The 24,475-nt window shown below is 48.4% G+C and overlaps 1 protein-coding gene across 1 annotated transcript in view; it reads left to right on the top strand.

The window, feature by feature from the left end:
- Positions 1 to 9,327: 9,327 nt before the first annotated feature.
- The window catches only part of LOC135056431 (hexokinase-1), a 139,181-nt gene continuing 124,033 nt past the window's right edge, over positions 9,328 to 24,475 (top strand). Inside the window, exon 1 of the mRNA XM_063961577.1 lies at positions 9,328 to 9,684. Within this exon, the coding sequence (XP_063817647.1) occupies positions 9,622 to 9,684 (63 nt within the window). The 5' untranslated portion in view covers positions 9,328 to 9,621. The remainder of the gene's footprint in view (positions 9,685 to 24,475) is intronic.

Raw genomic sequence — 24,475 nt, forward strand, 5'->3', positions numbered from 1 at the left:
AAAACTGGACAGGTATTGCGCCAGGTCAAGAGACCCTCAGGCAATAGCTGTGGACGTTCTGGTAACACCATGGGTGTACCAGTCGGTGTATGTGTTCCCTCCTCTGCTTCTCATACCAAAGGTACTGAGAATTATAAGACGTAGAGGAGTAAGAACTATACTCGTGGCTCCGGATGGGCCAAGAAGGACTTGGTACCCGGAACTTCATGAGATGCTCACAGAGGACTCAGGGCCTCTGCCGATAAGAAGGGACTTGCTTCAGCAAGTACCATGTCTGTTCCAAGACTTACCGCGGGTGCGTTTGACGGCATGGCGGTTGAACGCCGGATCCTAAGGGAAAAAAGGCATTCCGGAAGAGGTCATTCCTACCCTGGTCAAAGCCAGGAAGGAGGTGACCGCACAACATTATCACCACATGTGGCGAAAATATGTTGCGTGGTGTGAGGCCAGGAAGGCCCCACGAAGAAATTTCAACTCGGTCGATTCCTGCATTTCCTGCAAACAGGAGTGTCTATGGGCCTCAAATTGGGGTCCATTAAGGTTCAAATTTCGGCCCTGTCGATTTTCTTCCAGAAAGAATTGGCTTCAGTTCCTGAAGTCCAGAAATTTGACAAGGGAGTACTGCATATACAACCCCCTTTTGTGCCTCCAGTGGCACTGTGGGATCTCAACGTAGTCCTGGGATTCCTCAAATCACGTTGGTTTAAACCGCTCAAATCTGTGGATTTGAAATATCTCACATGGAAAGTGACCATGATGTTGGCCCTGGCCTCGGCCAGGCGAGTGTCAGAATTGGCGGCTTTGTCTCACAAAAGCCCATATCTGATTGTCCATTCGGACAGGGCAGAGCTGCGGACTCGTCCCCAGTTTCTCCCTAAGGTGGTGTCAGCGTTTCATCTGAACCAGCTTATTGTGGTACCTGCGGCTACTAGAGACTTGGAGGACTCCAAGTTGCTAGATGTTGTCAGGGCCCTGAAAATATAGATTTCCAGGACGGCTGGAGTCAGGAAAACTGACTTGCTGTTATCCTGTATGCACCCAAAAAACTGGGTGCTCTTGCTTCTAAGCAGACGATTGCTAGTTGAATGTGTAGTACAATTCAGCTTGCACATTCTGTGGCAGGACTGCCACAGCCAAAATATATAAATGCCCATTCCACAAGGAAGGTGGGCTCATCTTGGGCGACTGCCCGAGGGGTCTCGGCTTTACAGCTTTGCCGAGCTGCTACTTGGTCAGGGGCACACCCTGGCTGAGGAGGACCTGGAGTTCTCTCACTCGGTGCTGCAGAGTCATCCGCACTCTCCCGCCCGTTTGGGAGCTTTGGTATAATCCCCATGGTCCTGACGGAGTCCCCAGCATCCACTTAGGACGTCAGAGAAAATAAGATTTTACTTACCAATAAATCTATTTCTCGTAGTCCGTAGTGGATGCTGGGCGCCCATCCCAAGTGCGGATTGTCTGCAATACTTGTACATAGTTATTGTTACAAAAAAATCGGGTTGTTATTGTTGTGAGCCGTCTGTTCAGAGGCTCCTACGTTTGTCATACTGTTAACTGGGTTTAGATCACAAGTTATACGGTGTGATTGGTGTGGCTGGTATGAGTCTTACCCGGGATTCAATATCCTTCCTTATTGTGTACGCTCGTCCGGGCACAGTATCCTAACTGAGGCTTGGAGGAGGGTCATAGGGGGAGGAGCCAGTACACACCACCTGATCCTAAAGCTTTAGTTTTGTGCCCTGTCTCCTGCGGAGCCGCTAATCCCCATGGTCCTGACGGAGTCCCCAGCATCCACTACGGACTACGAGAAATAGATTTATCGGTAAGTAAAATCTTATTTTTTTTTCAGCACAGTGCCATCTGTCATGTTTCTAAGACAATGCTGGACTAGTATACAGAAAACTTGGTAACCCAGATGGACTGGCCAGTTCAGAGCATGCGTCTTAGGCCAACTCGACCTTCTTCAGTGTCACAGTTGGTCACTGTAGTTAAGGCAGAATGGCAAAACATACCATCTGCTGTTGTCCAGGAACTTGCGGACAGTTTGCTGGGAATGGTGTCTGCAGTAATCACTGCACATAGTGGACCTACAAAGTACTGACATCAATAAAATATTATTGATCTATTTGCTGTCAGTGTCCAATCACTTTTATCTACACAGTGTAATATACAGTATATGCCTGTTGGCCATACTTGCCTACCTGACCCTCTCCATGAGGGAGAAAATGCTCTGTTCCTGGACTTTCCTGGTAATGTATGATTGCCATCACCTGTGCTGAGCTAGTTAACTGATAAGAAAGGTGTTTCACCACAGGTGATGGCAATCATACATTACCAGGAAAGTCCAGGAACAGAGCATTTTCTCCCTCATGGAGAGGGTCAGGTAGGCAAGTATGCTGTTGGCTATGGTAAATCCCTTATTTGAGTTGTATTATCACATAATACACAGCACTAGGGGAATGATTCAGAGCGTAGACGAAGCTGATGGTTTGCGTACTACTCCGCACTACTACTTGCACTGGCAACTGGGTTGGTAACTTCCACCATGGACTCCAGAGGCCTGCACACACACACCTTCCGTAGCCTGCCGTCACAGCCGGACACAAGGGGGTCAGTTAAGAGTGGATCCCTACTTGCAGGGAGCTTCATACTCGCAGCTTTACATCGCAAGTGCAGGGGCCACCAGCAAAGCTGGTAGAGTCGGCCTGGGGCCCCTGATCCGTACACTGCACCACTGGGCGTTTAGAAAGGGAAAACAGCTTGCAGTGGTGGCAGCCATTGCTCTGAGGTCCATACCAGAGGGGGAGGCAGGCTCCTCCTGTTATCCCCTCTCTCACCCCTGAACACACTCCCTCAGTACAGACAGCCTGCCTCGGGTGTTCTCATTTATTCTCTCCATCACCTATTAAAACTGGGTGGCCAATTTCATTGCATTGCCTGCACCAGCACATGCAGGGAGAGAAGCTTGGGATCCTGTCTCCCCTTATACCTTGCTTCTAGCAGCCTGGATATATGGGCCCTCATTCCGAGTTGTTCGCTCGTTCTTTTTCATCGCATCGCAGTGAAAATCCGCTTAGTACGCATGCGCAAAGTTCGCACTGCGACTGCGCCAAGTAACTTTACTATGAAGAAAGTATTTTTACTCACGGCTTTTTCTTCGCTCCGGCGATCGTAATGTGATTGACAGGAAATGGGTGTTACTGGGCGGAAACACGGCGTTTCAGGGGCGTGTGGCTGAAAACGCTACCGTTTCCGGAAAAAACGCAGGAGTGGCCGGGGAAACGGTGGGAGTGCCTGGGCGAACGCTGGGTGTGTTTGTGACGTCAACCAGGAACGACAAGCACTGAACTGATCGCACAGGCAGAGTAAGTCTGGAGCTACTCTGAAACTGCTAAGTAGTTAGTAATCGCAATATTGCGAATACATCGGTCGCAATTTTAAGAAGCTAAGATTCACTCCCAGTAGGCGGCGGCTTAGCGTGTGTAACTCTGCTAAATTCGCCTTGCGACCGATCAACTCGGAATGAGGGCCATAGTTAGCTCCTTCCTGCTGTTGCTGGATTATTGAGAAGTATTTGCCCACTATTCTATGCATTGAGTGGATCTGTGTGGTTGTGAGAGTTAAATGCCTTTAGGATCTGTGTGTGCTCTATGGCTGAATATGGGTCACACTGAGACACTCCAAGAGTCAGTGCTACTACTCTAATTTATTACATATATGTATATATCTTTTTGCAGCCATTTTGATTGTGTATTGAAGCTGTTTATCACTCATTGTAATCACCTGTCTACACACACCACAGCATAGCTTTAGTGTGTGAGGACACCCCTGGATTGAATTAACAATAGCTGTAAGGAAATAGCTAGCAAGGCGGTAGATGCCACACACTTGTCAGACCTATGTTAACATAATATCTTCCCAGGATCCAAACAACGATGATCTTTGTATCTGATACATGCCGGGAGACTCCTTCAGCCATGGTGTCCAGTCATGAACCAGCTTGGGCTTCAGCATTGACACAGGTAATGTCTCAATTAGTTGACAAGCTTGTGGCACCAGTGACAGTTTTTCAGGAGAGTTATCCATACCGTGCTTAATGCCCAGAAGCCTTCTTCTGCAATAATTTATCACAATGTTTTTTGGACCTACTTTGTGTGGTGTTCCGCCAGAGGTTCCAACTCCCAGTCCTTCCGGCTCTCTAGTCCTTTCTTTTCTGCAGGCTAGTCTGGATTTGGACCTCTGACTCTCTTCTTTGAGGTTACAAGTCTCCGCCGTGCTTGTACTTTTTCAGCAGTGGATTGTGGTCTTACCAGACATTCTGACATCTATTCAGGGTGCCCCCCACATGCAGCCACTGTTTGTTGCTCCTGTGGCTCCAAGGAACCTCTCCTTGGTTCTTTAAGGCTCTCCAGTCGGCTCCTTTTTTGCCTTTGGATAGGCCTTTGGATTCGTTGGTTTATCTGGAAAACTATCTTCCTGCTTGTCTGGCCTGAGCACCTTGTCTTGTTGCTCCCCTTTTTGATCTTCCATTCAGGTCGGGCCATTCTAAGGACCAGGAGATTGTGGTACTGGCTTTTAGTGTTCCAGGATCTTCACTGGAGGTAGCCTCTCTGGATCTCCAGAGATCTGATTCTCTGTTTGTCCTTTATGAGCTTCACTTGGCAGACACAAATATATAATCTATAGGTGGAGGCTGAGGAGTTTTAAGAGGAGAAGGCCTCTGTGCAGCCCCCTCCATCCAGGTCCCCTCCTTTGTAACCGGCAGCACAACAGTCTGAGCACTAGGGGACAAACGTTTATTGCGCATGTGCAGATCTCCAGGAAACTGGTGCGCCAGCCATTTTCACAGAGATTTCCTTACTGCACATGCGCAAAACACTGGTGATTTGTGGAGAGGTGCTGCCGAGAACGGGGGACTCCGAGAGGTGAGTATTAAAAAAAAATAGGCGCAGGGTTTGCGGGGACCTGTATGTACTGCACCCATTATAGATACGCCACTAGGTAGAGGGTGTGCGGTGTAGGCCGACCGCACACCTTGCATCCAGTATAGATATGCCCATTGATGTCTACTGGAGCTGTTTACAAATTACTCAGAAGAGTGTATCCTAACTATGGGGGTAATTCAGACCTGATCGCTAGGGTGCATTTTTTGCATCCTTGCGATCAGGTAGTCGCCGCCTACAGGGGGAGGATATGGTGTGTTTGTACAGGTGTGCGTTCGCTTTTGCTGCAGAGCTGCACAAACATAAGTTTGTGCAGTCTATGCACTGCCCAGGACTTACTCTGCTGCTGCGATGAGCGAGGTCGGAGCTGACGTCAGAAACCCTCCCTCCAAACGCCGGGTCCCTCCTGCGTTTTCCCGGACACTCCTTGAAAACGGTCAGTTGCAACCCACAAACGGTGTGTTCCTGTCAATGTCCTTGCGATCGCCGGTGCGTTCGGAATGTTCGCACCATCCCGACGCTGACCGGCAATCCCCGTTGCTGCGGTTCGTTGCGCTTGCACATTGCAGTGCATGCGCAGCACAGACCTGATTCCAGGCTATGAGAAAACGCAGCCTAGCAATCGGGTCTGAATTACCCCCTAGGTCCTGAGTATTGTACCGTTATTGGTGGAATATGGAGTGCGCTACTGCGCTTCCCGCAATGATGCTCTATAACTGAAACATCTTACTTTAACCAAGATGGTGAACAATACTTAGTTTGCGCAGGTGCAGCGACACTTTTGAGCGCCACAGTGAGCACTAGGGGACTATGTACCACTTAACACTGGTGGCTGTGTACAACTTAACTCCATAGGGGACCCTGTGATATACTGCTGCCAGTGCCTACATATATGACCAGTTTGCTGATCCATCTCCGCTATCCATATGTGTTTGACTACAGCTGTACAATATCTATTCTGTGCACTACAAATAAACCTAAGCTCCTGGTTACGTCTATCCGGCAGGTGTGTTTCAACAGTTCTCTCTGCAGGTGTTTACTAATCACCACCTTGTATACATCACAGAATAGTACACACATTTGATGGCAGATAAGAACCTTATGGCCCATCCAGTCTACTGCAGCGACGGACTGGGGCCTTGATTCGGCCCTGGCATTTGTGAACGGGCGCGCGCCACAGGGGGTGCGCCGAACGACATATGGGGGCATGCCGCGAGTCATGGGGGCGTGGACTTGTGGCATGCCCCATTACCATGGCAACGGTTGCTGGGGGGGGGGGGGGGGCAGAACGCACCGTGAGTCCGGGGGCGTGGTGGACTCGCGGTACGCCCCCATTTCCATGGAGACCATGGAACCAGAGAGCCGGAGGCTGCGCTGCGCTGCGCACAGCCTTCCCGGCTCTCTGAGCGTCCGATTCGGCCCACCTGCCCATTGGCCCTTCTGACATGTGCCAGATGGCCAGTCCTGCCATGCCCTTTAGGGTTAGTGTATTAGGGTTAGGGGTCAAAGTATTAGGGTTAGTATAAAGGTTTGGGTTAGTTTAGAGCAGTGGTTCTCAAACTCAGTCATCAGGACCCCACACGGTTCACGTTTTCCATGTCACCTAGCAGCTGCACTGTGTATCACCAACTGTCACATTTTAAAAATCTACAGGTGACCTGGAAAACATGAACCGTGTGGGGTCCTGAGGACCGAGTTTGAGAACCAGTGGTTTAGAGGGTTGTGTTGTCGTATTTGGGATAGGGTATTAGGGGTGCTTTAGTGGATTGCGGGCAGTACGGATGGTGTAATGGTTAGCATTACTGCCTCACAGCACTGAGGTCATGGGTTCGATTCCCACCATGGCTCTAACTGTGCGGAGTTTGTATATTCTCCCTGTACTTGCGTGGGTTTCCTCCGGGTACTCCGGTTTCCTCCCACAATCCAAAAATATACCGGTAGGTTAATTGGCTTCCAACAAAAATTGACCCTAGTGTGAATGTGTCTGTGTGTACATGTGATATGAAATATAGATTGTAAGCTCCACTGGGGCAGGGACTGATGTGAATGGCCAAATATTCTCTGTAAAGCGCTGCGGAATATGTGTGCGCTATATAAATAGCTGGTAATAAATAAATAAATAAATTGCGTTAGGGGTTAGTTTATTAGGAATTGGGTTAGGGTATTTGGGATAGGGTATTAGGGGTGCTTTAGTGGTTTGCGTTAGGGGTTAGTTTATTAGGAATTGGGTTGTGTTTAGGGTATTTGGGACAGGGTCCTGGTTGACATCTGAAATATTGCCATGTGAAACTTCGAGAGTCCCATCATGTACCATGTACTTTCGTCCCTCCATATACTATGGCTATATGTTATACCTCCACTGGTTGTTCACCCTGCACCCCAGATGATTGCCTCAGATGGTTCCTCCATGGGCATGATATACTTCACGTGGATCTAGCCATACATAGTATACAATACTTCTACATACGTGTTAGTTTTTCCATGAATGGGACCCTACTCCTAGCATTAGGTCATTGCAACCACTCCATTTTGTGTCATCTCTTTGGGGTATGACCTATTCCACCCAGGGTAATCCTACATACTGTAGTGAGCCTAAAACAGCTGCCTCATCTGGTACCTTTTGTTGGTGAAATATTTAACCCAGGAAGTTTTTACCCAAAGTGTCTGCACGAACCCTTCATTACGCTGTATTACAGTATTAATCTTTTGCATGAAGAGTTTTATTTGTTATGTCTGTAAAGCCCCTTGGGGGAGATGTACTAACCTTGAAAAGTGACAAATTGCACAGCACCTAACTGCCATGTTACAGGCTGGGTTGGAAAATGACAGTTAGGATGTAGTTGGCTGGTACTTTTATCACTGTGACTTTTATCACTTTATCACTTTTCAAGGCTTAGTACATCTGGCATTGAGTCCTTCTGAAGAGAAGCACTATAGAAATAAAATTATTATTATTGTTTCTTTTACCACTCACTTAAGGGGGTCTCAAGTGGTCCCACCAACAGGAACACTTGACAGCATCCATGGTCTTTTTATCCAGAACCATCATTATTTTCACCACATACAGAATCATCTCCACCAGGTAACGGGTACCTATGATCGTCACAGTGCTGGCATATTTCAGAACGTTTCTGCCCTATATTCCAGCCAGCGTGACATTGCCAGAGACCTGGGAGCAGAAGGTGCAGTGATTGACACTAGGGCCCTCATTCCGAGTTGTTCGCTCTGTAATTTTCTTCGCATCGCAGCAATTTTCCGCTAATTGCGCATGCGCAATGTTTGCACTGCGACTGCGCCAAGTAAATTTGCTATGCAGTTAGGAATTTTACTCACGGCATTACGAGGTTTTTTCTTCATTCTGGTGATCGTAATGTGATTGACAGGAAGTGGGTGTTTCTGGGCGGAAACTGGCCGTTTTATGGGTGTGTGTGAAAAAACGCTGCCGTTTCTGGGTAAAACGCGGGAGTGTCTGAAGAAACGGGGGAGTGACTGGGCGAACGCTGGGTGTGTTTGTGACGTCAAACCAGGAACGAAACTGACTGAACTGATCGCAGTTGCCGAGTAAGTCTGGAGCTACTCAGAAACTGCTAAGAAGTGTCTATTCGCAATTCTGCTAATCTTTCGTTCGCAATTTTACTATGCTAAGATTCACTCCCAATAGGCGGCGGCTTAGCGTGTGCAAAGCTGCTAAAAGCAGCTTACGAGCGAACAACTCGGAATGACCACCTAGATTTCTTTGTTTCTGTCCTTTTGTGCTGTATTTACCAGCCGCACCTGGGGCATGTTGCAGTTGAAGTTGGTGGCCTGGCTAATATGTGGGGGAAGGGTAGCTGCTTGCTCTGTCATCATCACAGGCTGTGAAACGTAACCATGACCATTGACTATGCCATTACTAGCACACACGGAATGCAGCCCTCTTCCCTTAAATACATCTCTCCCTGGGGTTTGTATACTAAACACTGTACACACCTTCCTACTGAGGGCCCCTAGTAATAATTACACTGCTCTGCGCTGGGTGTTATGTATCACAGGTTCTGCTGGTAAGTATTGTAGTAAGCACATAAGACCATCCAGAAGAACTAATGTGAGATGACTATAATGGTACATAGTGCAGGAAGTGATGGGGTATAGTTATCATAGTGGGCACCATAGCTGAAGTACTACGTGCTGGACGTGATATAAAGACATATTTAGTAGCTGAATTAGTCCTGCCCCTTTCCTCATAAGAAGTTACAGCTCATGCACCCACCCCCCTTCCTGCCTGTACATCCCCCTGAGTGCAGTGTACACAGTGGAGGCTTGCACGCCCTTCCCCCTACACCTTTTATTCTGCAGCACAGCTTCCCCGTGTCCTGACACTACGTCTTGCACACACCCAGCTCTGCACGTATAGAGCTCTGTTACATGCACACACACAGCCCCCCTCAGTCAGTGATGATGACCGAGCCTCTCTCCTCAGTGCAGCGAGTCCTTATGTCACAGCCAATCCCCGGCCAGGAAGTGGGCTGGCTCTAACATGTCACTGTCAGAGAGGAAAGGAGACATACAGCGGCAGCTTGGTGTAGCAGGGTTGTGAGGAGGAGGAAGAGAGCACTCCGCTGCTATCAGAGCATTGCTGCACATCTCCTCTGCTGCACACACACATACTGTATACACCTTACACACACCAGCCTGCAGGATGATAGCTGCCCAGCTCCTGGCCTATTACTTCACAGAGCTCAAAGATGATCAAGTCAAGAAGGTGAGTGAGACACCCCATTTATTACCCCCCACGTCATCCCTGTCATCTGTGCACCGCTTACTAGAAGGTGATAATGTATGGAGTGTAGTGCATAGCCTGTAATAGTAGTCTTGCCTGTACAGGTCAGCACGGTCCAGGTGCATCAGTGGAGGGAACAGCAATGCCCCGGGGCCAGGCAGGAAGGCTGGATGGAGCAGGTCTCCCGTGAAGCCTGCAGTGTCCTTGAAACCAGGATGTGGATGACATTTCATGAGTTACCCTGTTTGGGCCTTTCTCTAGCTCCTACGCACATGCAAACGGCCTGGCCTGCTCATTGTACATTGCTTGGGGGGAGAGAGGCATTTACCTGCACCCACATTACCTGTGCCAGTGCCTTGCCAAACTGGCCAGCACTGCACGTCCGGGTGGTACCTGCTTATGAAGACACAACTTTTGCAACCATGTTGGAAATGCATTTTGTGCTCCCTGTATCAAAACGAATGGATTTCATTATGTTGTTGTTATTATTATTAGTAGTAGTAGTAGTAATAGTGGTAGTATTTTACATCATATTGTGTATAACTCATAGTGACAATTCTTTTTTAATAAGTATTCATAAGGATTATCCATCTATCTCTCCATCCATCCTTTAGCTTTCCTGTCATCATTGCCCTATAGCCTTGAAGCCACATTGACATTCAGTGTTCTGAAGACTATAATGCTCATTATCATTAAGAATTCATTAGATTCCATAATGACTAATGCTTGTATAAATATAACAAGTCAATTTAAATGGCAGCCGGTGATTCCCTTAGTTAACTGTATGCCTTCTAATCCTCATCCGGACTAGTGAGCATGCAGAAAGAAGGCTGGATTTATGTGCAAGGACACACCTTAGTGTGGATGCCTTGGATGTATGGCAGGTCTCTTTCCATACTCCGCAGGGCTTCTTAAACTGAATAAAATCACTAACCTGTTAGTGGCCTAACAACACTCTGGAAATAATAATAATCATTTTATTTTTATAGCGATCTTTCTCCGACAGGACTGAAATAAAACAGTCCAGCCGTGTCACCTCTGCTGCGTTGTGTATTTACTAGGGATATCCTGAGGAGAGGTCAAACCACTTGGATCATTTTATATATGTCGCCATTGCTAGAATGGTTTCAGGGTTGTAGGCTCATAAATTAATGTCTACTCTTATTTATCTTATTCAAAAGCCAAAGCGCGTTTAGTGGGTTAGGCTGTTATTGTATTATAAGCTGGACTGAAATTCAGATATATTATTTATTAAGAAGAAATTAATTATTTTACCTTGTCCATCTGATTGATGGGTAAATGAGTGTTATATAATACATTTTATTATCAGGCCACTTATATTGTGATGCAGAAAATTACCTATTGCATATTATGCAAACTCATTATTGGATTTTGTATGCTTTGGGCTGGACATGCAGCTGCGGGACAGGAGTGGAATTTAAAGTGGTTGAGTGCACTGTATCCATTGCACTTGTGACCTTGTATAGGTCAATCTGTCTATTCTAGGCTTGTGACTTTAAAGAAAGAAAGAAATACAATACCGGAATAATATGCTCATTACTGTAGATAGTAGGGCCATAGTTTATAATATAGCCCAGGCTTGTCCAACCCGCGGCCCGCGGGCCGCATGCGGCCCAAGTCGGCTAGTAATGCGGCCCAGGAGCAGCGCTGCAGCAGAGGTTTTTTTTTTTTTCCGAGTACGGACACCACATGTGAGGCTGAGCCGGCCCCAGCAGGCTGTCAGCACATCCTGATTGGATTGCTGCTGCTGGGACCAGCACCAGCTCACGCCCTCTCCGCTGTCAGTCACAATGTAGCCCTCCTCCGCTGCATAGCGGCACACGTGACTGAGCAGCGCGAGAGTAGAGGAGCCCAGCGGAGAAGTTGGTTGTACAAGAACACGTGGAGCGGCGGACGGAGACGGAGGCAGCGCTGCAGGAGCGGTAAGTATGTGTCTGTGCGTGTGTGTGTTTTTTTTTTACAGCTACAAGGGGCACAGTACAAGGGCGCAGCTACAAGGGGCACAGTACAAGGGGGCAGCTACAGGGCCACAACTACAAGGGGGCAGCTACAAGGGGCACAGTACAAGGGGGCAGCTACAGGGCCACAACTACAAGGGGCACAGTACAAGGGGGCAGCTACAAGGGGCACAGTACAAGGGGGCAGCTACAGGGCCACAACTACAAGGGGCACAACTACAAGGGGCACAGTACGAGGGGCATAGCTACAGGGGCACAACTACAAGGGGCGCAGCTATAGTGGCACAGCTACAAGGGGCGCAGCTACAGGGGCACAACTACAAGAGATGCAGCTACAGGGGCACAGCTACAAGGGGCACAGTACAAGGGGCGCAGCTACAGGGGCACAACTACAAGGGGCACAGTACAAGGGGGCAGCTACAGGGCCACAACTACAAGGGGCACAGTACAAGGGGGCAGCTACAAGGGGCACAGTACAAGGGGGCAGCTACAGGGCCACAACTACAAGGGGCACAGTACAAGGGGCACAGCTACAGGGGCACAATTACAAGGGGCGCAGCTACAGGGGCACAACTACAAGGGACGCAGCTACAGGGGCACAGCTACAAGGGGCACAGTACAAGGGGCGCAGATACAGGGGCACAACTACAAGGGGCACAGTACAAGGGGGCAGCTACAAGGGGCACAGTACAAGGGGGCAGCTACAGGGGCACAACTACAAGGGGCGCAGCTACAGGGGCACAACTACAAGGGGCGCAGCTACAGGGGCACAGCTACAGGGGCACAGTACAAGGTGGCAGCTACAAGGGGCACAGTACAAGGGGGCAGCTACAGGGGCACAACTACAAGGGGCACAGTACAAGGGGCGCAGCTACAGGGGCACAACTACAAGGGGCGCAGCTACAGGGGCACAGCTACAGGGGCACAGTACAAGGTGGCAGCTACAAGGGGCACAGTACAAGGGGGCAGCTACAGGGGCACAACTACAAGGGGCACAGTACAAGGGGCGCAGCTACAGGGGCACAACTACAAGGGGCGCAGCTATAGTGGCACAGCTACAAGGGGGCAGCTACAGGGGCACAACTACAAGGGGGCAGCTACAAGGGGCACAGTACAAGGGGGCAGCTACAGGGGCACAACTACAAGGGACGCAGCTACAGGGGCACAGCTACAAGGGGCACAGTACAAGGGGGCAGCTACAGGGGCACAACTACAAGGGGCGCAGCTACAGGGGCACAACTACAAGGGGCGCAGCTACAGGGGCACAGCTACAGGGGCACAGTACAAGGTGGCAGCTACAAGGGGCACAGTACAAGGGGGCAGCTACAGGGGCACAACTACAAGGGGCACAGTACAAGGGGCGCAGCTACAGGGGCACAACTACAAGGGGCGCAGCTACAGGGGCACAGCTACAGGGGCACAGTACAAGGTGGCAGCTACAAGGGGCACAGTACAAGGGGGCAGCTACAGGGGCACAACTACAAGGGGCACAGTACAAGGGGCGCAGCTACAGGGGCACAACTACAAGGGGCGCAGCTATAGTGGCACAGCTACAAGGGGGCAGCTACAGGGGCACAACTACAAGGGGGCAGCTACAAGGGGCACAGTACAAGGGGGCAGCTACAGGGGCACAACTACAAGGGACGCAGCTACAGGGGCACAGCTACAAGGGGCACAGTACAAGGGGGCAGCTACAGGGGCACAACTACAAGGGGCGCAGCTACAGGGGCACAACTACAAGGGGCGCAGCTACAGGGGCACAGCTACAGGGGCACAGTACAAGGTGGCAGCTACAAGGGGCACAGTACAAGGGCGCAGCTACAGGGGCACAACTACAAGGGGCACAGTACAAGGGGCGCAGCTACAGGGGCACAACTACAAGGGGCGCAGCTATAGTGGCACAGCTACAAGGGGGCAGCTACAGGGGCACAACTACAAGGGGCGCAGCTATAGTGGCACAGCTACAAGGGGCGCAGCTACAAGGGCACAACTACAAGGGACGCAGCTACAGGGGCACAGCTACAAGTAAGTTTAATATGTTAACTGTGTTTTCTATGGTTTTTTTGGACGATCAGGTATCGTTACTGTTATTTTATTTTATGTGCGGCCCAAACCAAATTTTCATCTTCTAATGTGGCCCAGGGAAGGTGAAAGGTTGGACACCCCTGATATAGCCAGTGTAAATTATAATTATATTGGAAGACATGAAAAGTTCTTTGGACAACAAAAGCCAAAGGTCATTGACTGAGTACTATATGTTTGTACATGACAGAAGAATTTGAATCGAATGTCGATGAGGTTATTCCTTATAATACTTATGGGCCCTACACACTGGCAGATAATACTGCACAATATGAACGTTCTCGTTCATTAATATTGGCATGCAGTGCTATGAAGCCGGATGATGGGGGGAGTGAAGAAACTTCACTCCCCCCGTCACCTCTCTCTCTCTCTCTCTCTCTCTCTCTCTCTCTCTCTCCCCCCCCCCCCCGCTGCCGTATCCGCCGTCGGGCAGCTCGGCGGCGGATCTGCCAGTGTGTAGGGCTTATTAGAGGCAGATTTAACAACAAGTGATATTATTGTTATCACTTATTACGAATGATAAATGGTTCTCCAGCCAATGAGCTTTTAACTGTCATTTTTCAAACACTTGATAGTTAGAAGCTGATTGGCCGGAGAATCATTTGTCATTCGTAATGAGTGATAACAAGAATATCACACGTTGTTAAATCTTCCTCTTTGTTTCCAAATCCTAAATACTTTTGACAACATTAATAACAGTAATAAGTTTATCATTTAATTATAAGAGTGTAGGTTTGTGTTGACTTCACTCTTGTACCACAAGGGTCTCACCACAGGTCACCCTGGAATTAGGTGTCCTTGGTAAATGTACTTTGGGTGTCACACAAATAGAGCACTGAAAAGTAGTCTATTTCTGCCTATATGCATAGATGTATTAGCTGACAGCGTATGCACCTGGTTTACAACAAGGGTGTTTGCACCAGCCCCAACAGGTGTATATGCCTGTTTCCACAGGGCTGCATTTGCATAAACACACCTTTATTGTAAATTTGTTTTAGACCACTCCTTCTCTCTCCTGTCCCACCTCTCCAGGAACAGAGGACAGAATTCTGCAAGTGTACAGCACTGCAGAATATGTTAGTACTATAACTAATTGAAAATTATAATAATACTACATGATGCATTTTATGAAATGGTAGTTTTGTTTGGTAATTATCTTACATTTTATCTTATTACGCCATCACACTATAGTACACGCTACAGGGCTTACTCTATTGTACTGTAACCATGGCAACAGGAAAAAGCAATGACCGTTTCCAATCCATGGGAGCATATGTAGAATACTTTTTTGTAAATCAGCTGACTGGCTCTATACTATCGCTTTATTTGACTATGCCTTGAAATGTTGTTAATCCTAATTTTTGATTCAAAAAAATAGAAAACAAATTACACTAACTATTAATGTGACAGCACATGACCTTTCAAGGGTAATGGCTAAATGTTTCTTAGGGGCTATATTATGGTAATCACCTTTAGCATGTTTAAGTGGTTATTAATTTTTTCAGTGACACTAGTTTTTTTTAACTTTGTGTTAGTATTTTGTTTAAATGCAGAATATTATATCTTAATGCAACCCAGCACAGAAAAAAAACTACTTATATACACATGCTTGTTTCTCTAGGGCATACAAAGAATGTGCCTTCATAGTCACAAGTCTGGTTTTTTGGTATGTGGTGTAATTCTACTCATTATTGCATTATAGCCTATGACCAGGATTTTTTTTTTGCTGCTGTAGCTTTGCCTGTGGCTACAGAGTGTTTCAAAGCCCAGAGACGGTATAACTCTCAATGCTGAGTACTAAGGGGCCTATTTATCAATAAGTTCTAGCTATTTAAAACATGTTACATATGATAAATGGTGCTCCAGACAATCCGCTCCAACTGTCACATAAAAATAAATATACAGCGCTAAACAAATGGATGTAAAGAACATATACAATAAGGTAATAATAATCTAGTTAAAAGCAATTCATTATTTCATTGCATATATGAATAAAAATAATATGATGAGATAAGATCTTGTAAGTGATGTACCTTCATTTGCGTTTGGATTGTGTCGCATATGCATCTGCGTATGCATCGCAAACACAGCAGTAAGTGTCTTTCTCTAACGTCCTAGTGGATGTTGGGGACTCCGTAAGGACCATGGGGAATAGACGGGCTCCGCAGGAGACTGGGCACTCTAAAGAAAGATTTAGTACTACCTGGTGTGCACTGGCTCCTCCCTCTATGCTCCTCCTCCAGACCTCAGTTAAGGGCCCTACTCACTGGCCGACCTGCCGCCGAGCTGCCCGACGGCGGATACGGCCGACGAGCGACGCGGCGGCGGGGGGGCAGTGACGGGGGGAGTGAAGTTTCTTCACTCCCCCCGTCACGCGGCTGCATTGAAGTGCAGGCAAATATGGACGAGATCGTCCATATTGGCCTGCATGCACAGCCGACGGGAGACCAGCGATGAACGAGCGCGGGGCCGCGCATCGTTCATCGCAGGAGTCTCCACACTGAAAGATATGAACGAGTTCTCGTTCATTTATGAACGAGATCGTTCATATCTTTCAAAAAATCGGCCAGTGTGTAGGGCCCTTTAGAATCTGTGCCCGGCCAGAGCTGGGTGCTTTTAGTGAGCTCTCCTGAGCTTGCTAATAAAAAAGTATTTTAGTTAAGTTTTTTTATTTTCAGAGAGCTTCTGCTGGCAACAGACTCTCTGCTACGTGGGACTGAGGGGAGAGAAGCAAACCTACTAACTGCGGCTAGGTTGCGCTTCTTAGGCTACTGGACACCATTAGCTCCAGAGGGATCGAACCTAGGACCTGACCTTGTCATCCGTTCCCGGAGCCGCGCCGCCGTCCCCCTCGCAGAGCCAGAAGTCAGAAGCCGGCAGTAGCAAGAAGACATCGAAATCGGCGGCAGAAGACACCTGTCTTCACATGAGGTAGCGCACAGCACTGCAGCTGTGCGCCATTGCTCCCACACACTCCGGTCACTGTAGGGTGCAGGGCGCAGGGGGGGGCGCCCTGGGCAGCAATTAGGATACCTCTTGGCAAAAAGACACATATATACAGCTGGGCACTGTATATATGTACGAGCCCCCGCCATTTTATTACACAGACCCGGGACAGAAGCCCGCCGCTGAGGGGGCGGGGCCTTCTTCCTCAGCACTAACCAGTGCCATTTTCTCTTCACAGCTCCGCTGAGAGGAAGCTCCCCAGGCTCTCCCCTGCAGTATCAAGGTAGAAAAAGGGTAAAAAGAGAGGCGCAAATTATCATAAACAGCAGCTACTGGGTAAACACTAAGTTACTGTGTAATCCCTGGGTTATATAGCGCTGGGGTGTGTGCTGGCATACTCTCTCTCTGTCTCCCCAAAAGGCCTTGTGGGGTCCTGTCCTCAATTAGAGCATTCCCTGTGTGTGTGTACGGTGTGTCGGTACGTTTGTGTCGACATGTTTGACGAGGACGGTTACGTGGAGGCAGAACAAGTGCAAGTGACTGTGGTGTCACCGCCGACGGCGCCGACACCTGATTGGATGGATATGTGGAAGGTGTTAAATGATAACGTAAGCTCCTTGCATAAAAGGTTGGATAATCAGTCAGGGTCTTAACCCGTGTCTGATTCTGCAGCTCAGAGGCCGTCAGGGTCTCAAAAGCGCCCACTATCCCAGTTGGTTGACACAGATGTCGACACGGATTCTGACTCCAGTGTCGATGACGATGAGGCAAAGTTGCAGCCTAAAATGACTAAAGCCATCCGATAGATGATTATAGCAATGAAGGATGTATTGCACATATCGGAGGAAAACCCTGTCCCTGACAAAAGGGTGTATATGTATGGGGAGAAAAGCAAGAGGTGACTTTTCCCCCTTCACATGAGTTAAATGAATTATGTGAAAAAGCATGGGATTCCCCCGATAAGAAAGTGCTGATTTCCAAAAGGTTACTTATGGCGTACCCTTTCCCGCCAACGGACAGGATGCGCTGGGAATCCTCCCCTAGGGTAGATAAAGCTCTGACACGCTTATCTAAAAAGGTGGCCCTGCCGTCACAGGATACGGCCACCCTAAAGGGTCCTGCAGATAGGAAGCAGGAAAGTATCCTGAAGTCTGTTTATGCACACTCAGGTACTATACTGAGGCCGGCTATTGCGTCGGCCTGGATGTGTAGTGCTGTAGCAGCATGGACAGATAATCTGTCTGAGGAAATGGATACCTTAGACAAGGATACCATTTTACTGACCCTGGGGCATATAAAAGACGCTGTGCTATATATGAGGGATGCCCAGAGGGACATTTGCCTACTGGGCTCTAGAATAAATGCAATGTCAATTTCTGCCAGAAGGGTCCTGTGGACTCGGCAATGGACAGGTGATGCAGACTCCAAAAAGCACATGGAGGTGTTACCTTACAAGGGTGAGGAATTGTTTGGGGATGGTCTCTCGGACCTAGTTTCCACAGCTACGGCTGGGAAGTCAAACTTTTTGCCATATATTCCCTCACAGCCTAAGAAAGCACCGTATTACCAAATGCAGTCCTTTCGATCACAGAGAAGCAAGAAGGTCAGAGGTGCGTCCTTTCTGGCCAGAGGCAGGGGTAGAGGAAAGAAGCTGCACCATTCAGCTAGTTCCCAGGAACAGAAGTCCTCCCCGGCATCCACTAAATCCACCGCATGACGCTGGGGCTCCACAGGAGCCAGGAGCGGTAAGGGCGCGTCTCCGAAATTTCAGCCACCAGTGGGTTCGCTCACAGGTGGATCCCTGGGCTATACAGATTGTGTCTCAGGGATACAAGTTGGAATTCGAAGTGATGCCCCTTCACCGTTACCTCAAATCGGCCCTGCCAGCTTCCCCCATAGAAAGGGAAGTAGTGTTAGCGGCAATTCACAAGTTATATCTCCAGCAGGTGGTGGTAAAGGTTCCCCTCCTTCAACAAGGAAGAGGATACTATTCCACAATGTTTGTGGTACCGAAACCGGACGGTTCGGTCAGACCCATATTGAATTTAAAATCCCTGAACATTTATCTGAAAAGATTCAAGTTCAAAATGGAATCGCTCAGAGCGGTCATTGCAAGCCTGGAAGAGGGGGATTTTATGGTGTCTCTGGACATCAAGGATGTGTACTTGCATGTCCCCATTTATCCACCTCATCAGGAGTACCTCAGGTTTGTGGTACAGGACTGTCCTTACCAATTCCAGATGTTGCCGTTTGGCCTGTCCACGGCACCGAGAATATTTACCAAGGTGATGGCGGAAATTATGGTGCTCCTTCGGAAGCAAGGGGTTACGATGATCCCATACTTGGACGATCTCCTCATAAAGGCGAGGTCCAGGGAGCGGTTGCTGATCAGCGTAGCACTCTCTCAGGAAGTGTTGCAACAGCACGGCTGGATTCTGAATATTCCAAAGTCGCAGCTGATTCCTACGACGCTTCTGCCCTTCCTGGGCATGATTCTGGACACAAACCAGAAAAAGGTGTTTCTCCCGGAGGAGAAGGCTCAGGAGCTCGTGACTCTGGCCAGAGGCCTCCTAAAACCAAAACAGGTATCGGTGCATCACTGCACGCGAGTCCTGGGAAAGATGGTGGCGTCATACGAAGCCATTCCCTTCGGCAGGTTCCATGCGAGGATCTTTCAGTGGGATCTGTTGGACAAGTGGTCCGGATCGCATCTTCAGATGCATCGGCTGATCACCCTGTCCCCCAGGGCCAGGATGTCTCTTCTGTGGTGGCTGCAAAGTGCTCACCTCCTCGAGGGCCGCAGGTTCGGCATACCGGACTGGGTCCTGGTGACCACGGATGCAAGCCTCCGAGGATGGGGGGCAGTCACTCAAGGAAGAAACTTCCAGGGGCTGTGGTCAAGTCAGGAGACTTGTCTGCACATCAATATCCTGGAACTAAGGGCCATATACAATGCCCTTAGTCAAGCGGAGCCTCTGCTTCGAAACCAACCAGTGCTGATTCAGTCAGACAACATTACGGCAGTGGCCCATGTGAACCGCCAGGGCGGCACAAGAAGCAGGGTGGCAATGGCAGAAGCTACCAGGATTCTTCGTTGGGCGGAGAATCACGTACTAGCACTGTCAGCAGTGTTCATTCCGGGAGTTGACAACTGGGAAGCAGACTTCCTCAGCAGGCACGACCTCCACCCAGGAGAGTGGGGACTTCATCAAGAAGTCTTCACGCAGATTGCAAATCGATGGGAACTGCCACAGGTGGACATGATGGCGTCCCGTCTCAACAAAAAGCTAAAAAGATATTGCGCCAGGTCAAAGGACCCTCAGGCGATAGCTGTGGACCCTCAGGCGATAGCAGTGTTCCAAGACTTACCGCGGCTGCGTTTAACGGCATGGCGGTTGAACGCCGGATCCTAGCGGAAAAAGGCATTCGGGATGAAGTTATTCCTACGCTGATAAAGGCTAGGAAGTATGCGACAGCAAAGCATTATCACCGTATATGGCGAAAATATGTTGCTTGGTGTGAGGCCAGGAAGGCCCCTACAGAGGAATTCCAGCTGGGTCGATTCCTGCACTTCCTACAGTCAGGAGTGACTATGGGCCTGAAATTAGGGTCCATAAAAGGTCCAGATTTCGGCCCTATCCATTTTCTTCCAAAAAGAACTGGCTTCACTGCCTGAGGTTCAGACGTTTGTTAAGGGAGTGCTGCATATTCAGCCCCCTTTTGTGCCACCAGTGGCACCTTGGGATCTTAATGTGGTGTTGAGTTTCCTGAAATCCCACTGGTGTGAGCCACTTAAGACCGTGGAGCTAAAGTATCTCACGTGGAAAGTGGTCATGCTGTTGGCCTTAGCTTCGGCTAGGCGTGTGTCAGAGTTGGCGGCTTTGTCATGTAAAAGCCCCTATCTGGTTTTCCATATGGATAGGGCAGAATTGCGGACTCGTCCGCAATTTCTGCCAAAGGTGGTGTCATCTTTTCATTTGAACCAACCTATTGTGGTGCCTGCGGCTACTGGTGGCTTGGAGGATTCCAAGTTGCTTGACGTAGTCCGGGCTTTGAAGATTTATGTGACCATAACGGCTGGAGTCAGGAAGACTGACTCGCTGTTTGTCCTGTATGCATCCAACAAGCTGGGTGCTCCTGCTTCAAAGCAAACTATTGCTCGCTGGATCTGTGGCACGATTCAGCAGGCTCATTCTGCGGCTGGATTGCCGCATCCAAAATCGGTGAAAGCCCATTCCACAAGAAAGGTGAGCTCTTCTTGGGCGGCTGCCCGAGGGGTCTCGGCATTACAGCTTTGCCGAGCTGCTACTTGGTCGGGTTTAAACACATTTGCAAAGTTCTACAAGTTTGATACCCTGGCTGAGGAGGACCTTGAGTTTGCCCATTCGGTGCTGCAGAGTCATCCGCACTCTCCCGCCCGTTTGGGAGCTTTGGTATAATCCCCATGGTACTTACGGAGTCCCCAGCATCCACTAGGACGTTAGAGAAAATAAGATTTTACTCACCGGTAAATCTATTTCTCGTAGTCGTAGTGGATGCTGGGCGCCCGTCCCAAGTGCGGACTTTCTGCAATACGTGTATATAGTTTTTGCTTATTAAAGGGTTATGTTATGTGGCATCAGTTGAGTGATGCTTGTTTGTTGTTCATACTGTTAACTGGGTAAGTTTATCTCGAGTTATACGGTGTGATTGGTGTGGCTGGTATGAGTCTTACCCTGGATTCCAAAATCCTTTCCTTGTAATGTCAGCTCTTCCGGGCACAGTTTCCCTAACTGAGGTCTGGAGGAGGGTCATAGGGGGAGGAGCCAGTGCACACCAGGTAGTACTAAATCTTTCTTTAGAGTGCCCAGTCTCCTGCGGAGCCAGTCTATTCTCCATGGTCCTTACGGAGTCCCCAGCATCCACTATGGACTACGAGAAATAGCTTTACCGGTGAGTAAAATCTTATTTTTTCCATTTCTGTGTGGCAATTACCTGTGCGATTCTTTGCAGTTGAGTTTGCAAAAAATCACTCTTTTTGTAGCAATAGCTGTCTGGGCTGAATTAGGCCCTTAGGTAAGTAATGACTGGTCCTGTGGTGATGCTAGGGTTTTTCAGTTAGCGATGGTCCAGATCGTAGCAATCGTATAGTAGTACAGTACAGTGGATTTGTAATACTGTAAGAAAGTGAGTTTTCTTTGGAGGTTCAACGAATAATGGCCCTCATTCCGAGTTGATCGCTCGCTAGCTACTTTTAGCAGCCGTGCAAACGCATAGTCGCCGCCCACGGGGGAGTGTATTTTCGCTTTGCAATAGTGCGAACGCCTGTGCAGCAGAGTTGTACAAAAACATTTTGTGCAAAACAAGAACAGCCCTGTAGTTACTTATTCTGTGCGATGAATGCTGCGACGAAGGTCCCGGAATTGACGTCAGACCCCTGCCCTGCAAACGCCTGGACATGCCTGCGTTTTTTCAAACACTCCCAGAAAACGGTCAGTTGACACCCATCTATAGATTTTAAGCTTGCGAGCAGGGCCTTCCTACCTCGGACTGTTTATTACCCAGTTTTGTTGTATCATTGTGTCCAATTGTAAAGCGCAACGGAATTTGCTGCGCTATATAAGAAACTGTTAATAAATAATAAACTCCCACTTCCTGTCAATCTCCTTGCGATCGGCTGTGCGAATGGAATCGTCACTAGAAGCAGTGCACGTACAGTGCAGTGCATTGCGGCTCATACGCATGCTTAGAATTGCCATTTTTTTAAATGATCGCTACGCAGCAAACAATGGCAGCTAGCGATTGACTCGGTATGAGGGCCTATGAATGAATGCAGAATCTTTCAGGCTGATAGTCCCAGTGTTGCGCAGACCTGTGAAGTCATACCTCACTAGGTATGGGGATGAAGAAGTAACTCTGAAACATAGACGTGTAGCATGAAGGTGCTATTTACTTCCTGCACAAAACTTTTACACTGCTGCCTCTGTCCTCCCCCTGCAACATTACAGGGCTTGCATGCTAATAGGTGTGTGCCAGTCATGAATGCAGTCAGATGACTATGCTGATTACTTTAATAATAAACAGTTATTCTCCTTTGTTGAACTTCCTTTTGGGAGTGGTGATATACAAGCACCTGTTAGCACACACCATTACAGCACAGGTTACCGTTCTCATACATACCAGATTGCTATCTTCTGTGCATATTACAGCTCCAGGCAGTGGCATACAATGTTAAGGGGGTACACACAGAGAGATCCGTGCTTAAATTCTAATCATTTTGACTAGATTGCTTAGAAATTAAGCACAAATCTCTCCGTGTGTAGGGTGCCAAATGTAGTTGGATCGCTCACATGATCGCTGGGTGAAATGAGCAGCCCCCCCGTCTCCCCCCTAGCTCGGCACACATTGTGCTGAGTGGGGTAGAGATGTGTGCTGAGCGGTCTGTGCTAGATCGCTCAGCACACATCTCCCCGTGTGTATGGGACTTTACACTGTAAGTTGCATATTTCTACTGAACTGAATTGACATATAGAAATTATCTGATCGCTAGTTATCATGCATGTGTTTTTTATATTCATATAAAAACAACCTATGTTGTCATAGATCATAGATTATGTTTTAACGGATCTTTACTTTTCTACTGAATGGTTCTTTTACATTTTGCTTACTCTAGAACTGTTTGGGGTTAGTAAAGTGGAAATCTCAATATTGGGCACACAAGTGTTGCCCCAGGAAACAGCAAATTGTAGTCAAAGAATTGGATCACACTAATCACTGTGATTATCAGCCAGGTGTATTGACGGGATGCGGTCAATATCCCTATAGACGGGATGCTGGCGGTCATGTAGCTGATGCCGGAATCCCGAAACCACTCAGGACACCAGTGCCGGAAGACCGACGACCGAGATCCCTAAGGTAAGTAACAGGTTAGGCAGTGTGTGTGTGTGTGTGTGTGTGTGGGGGGTGGGGGGGGAGTAAGCCCTAGCCCCCCCCCCCCCACACTAAGGGTTAGCCTTAGCCGCCACCTCCGGGGGGTTAGGGTAGGGGAGTGGGGGATGTAGTAGTACTTACCTCCTCCACCGTCAGGATCTTCAATGTTGGGATGCTGTATCAGCCATGTGAACACTGGCATCCCCGGATATCATATACCCCTTTCACATCTCCAGTGCCGGATTCATTTATAACTCTGAATGCAATGTGGAGCGGGCCTTCACATGCTGGGCGGCCTTGCCCTGTACTGGGCGGCCCCCAGCATGTGAGTGCTAGCAGTTGCAGTTCTACCTTTTTTGCAAAACTGCAACTGAAGCTAAATAAGGTCTAATATGTATAGAAATATATAAATACAGTATATACATATATTGCACACCCCGAATAATGCTCAGGCCTGCAGATGTAGATCACAGGACCAGCTGCTTCTCCCATGGGCAACTTCATGTGGCTTGCTCACGAGTTAGTAGCCCCAAGCATCTTTCTGTGTTAATCCATCAAGGAAAAACTGCAAATATTGTTTACAAAGACATTTTGGTCAGTGTGTACAAAATTAAATATACATCACAATATTAGATATTACTGTCTTTGTAAAATTAGATCTGCTTGCTTGCTATAAGCATGTACAGTGTCATCAAAATCCCTTGTTTGGGATCCACTTTATGTGAATGGAAGGTCATGGAGCAGGGGCATTGACAACTAGCTGTCCTTCAAAGAATGATCTACCTCAGTATGAGAAAGGGTAGTATTATACCTCTTACACTTAACCTTGGACCAGTGATTTTGCCGGTGCAACCCCG

This window comes from Pseudophryne corroboree, chromosome 3, assembly GCF_028390025.1.
Source record: "Pseudophryne corroboree isolate aPseCor3 chromosome 3, aPseCor3.hap2, whole genome shotgun sequence".
Taxonomy (NCBI): Eukaryota; Metazoa; Chordata; class Amphibia; order Anura; family Myobatrachidae; genus Pseudophryne; species Pseudophryne corroboree.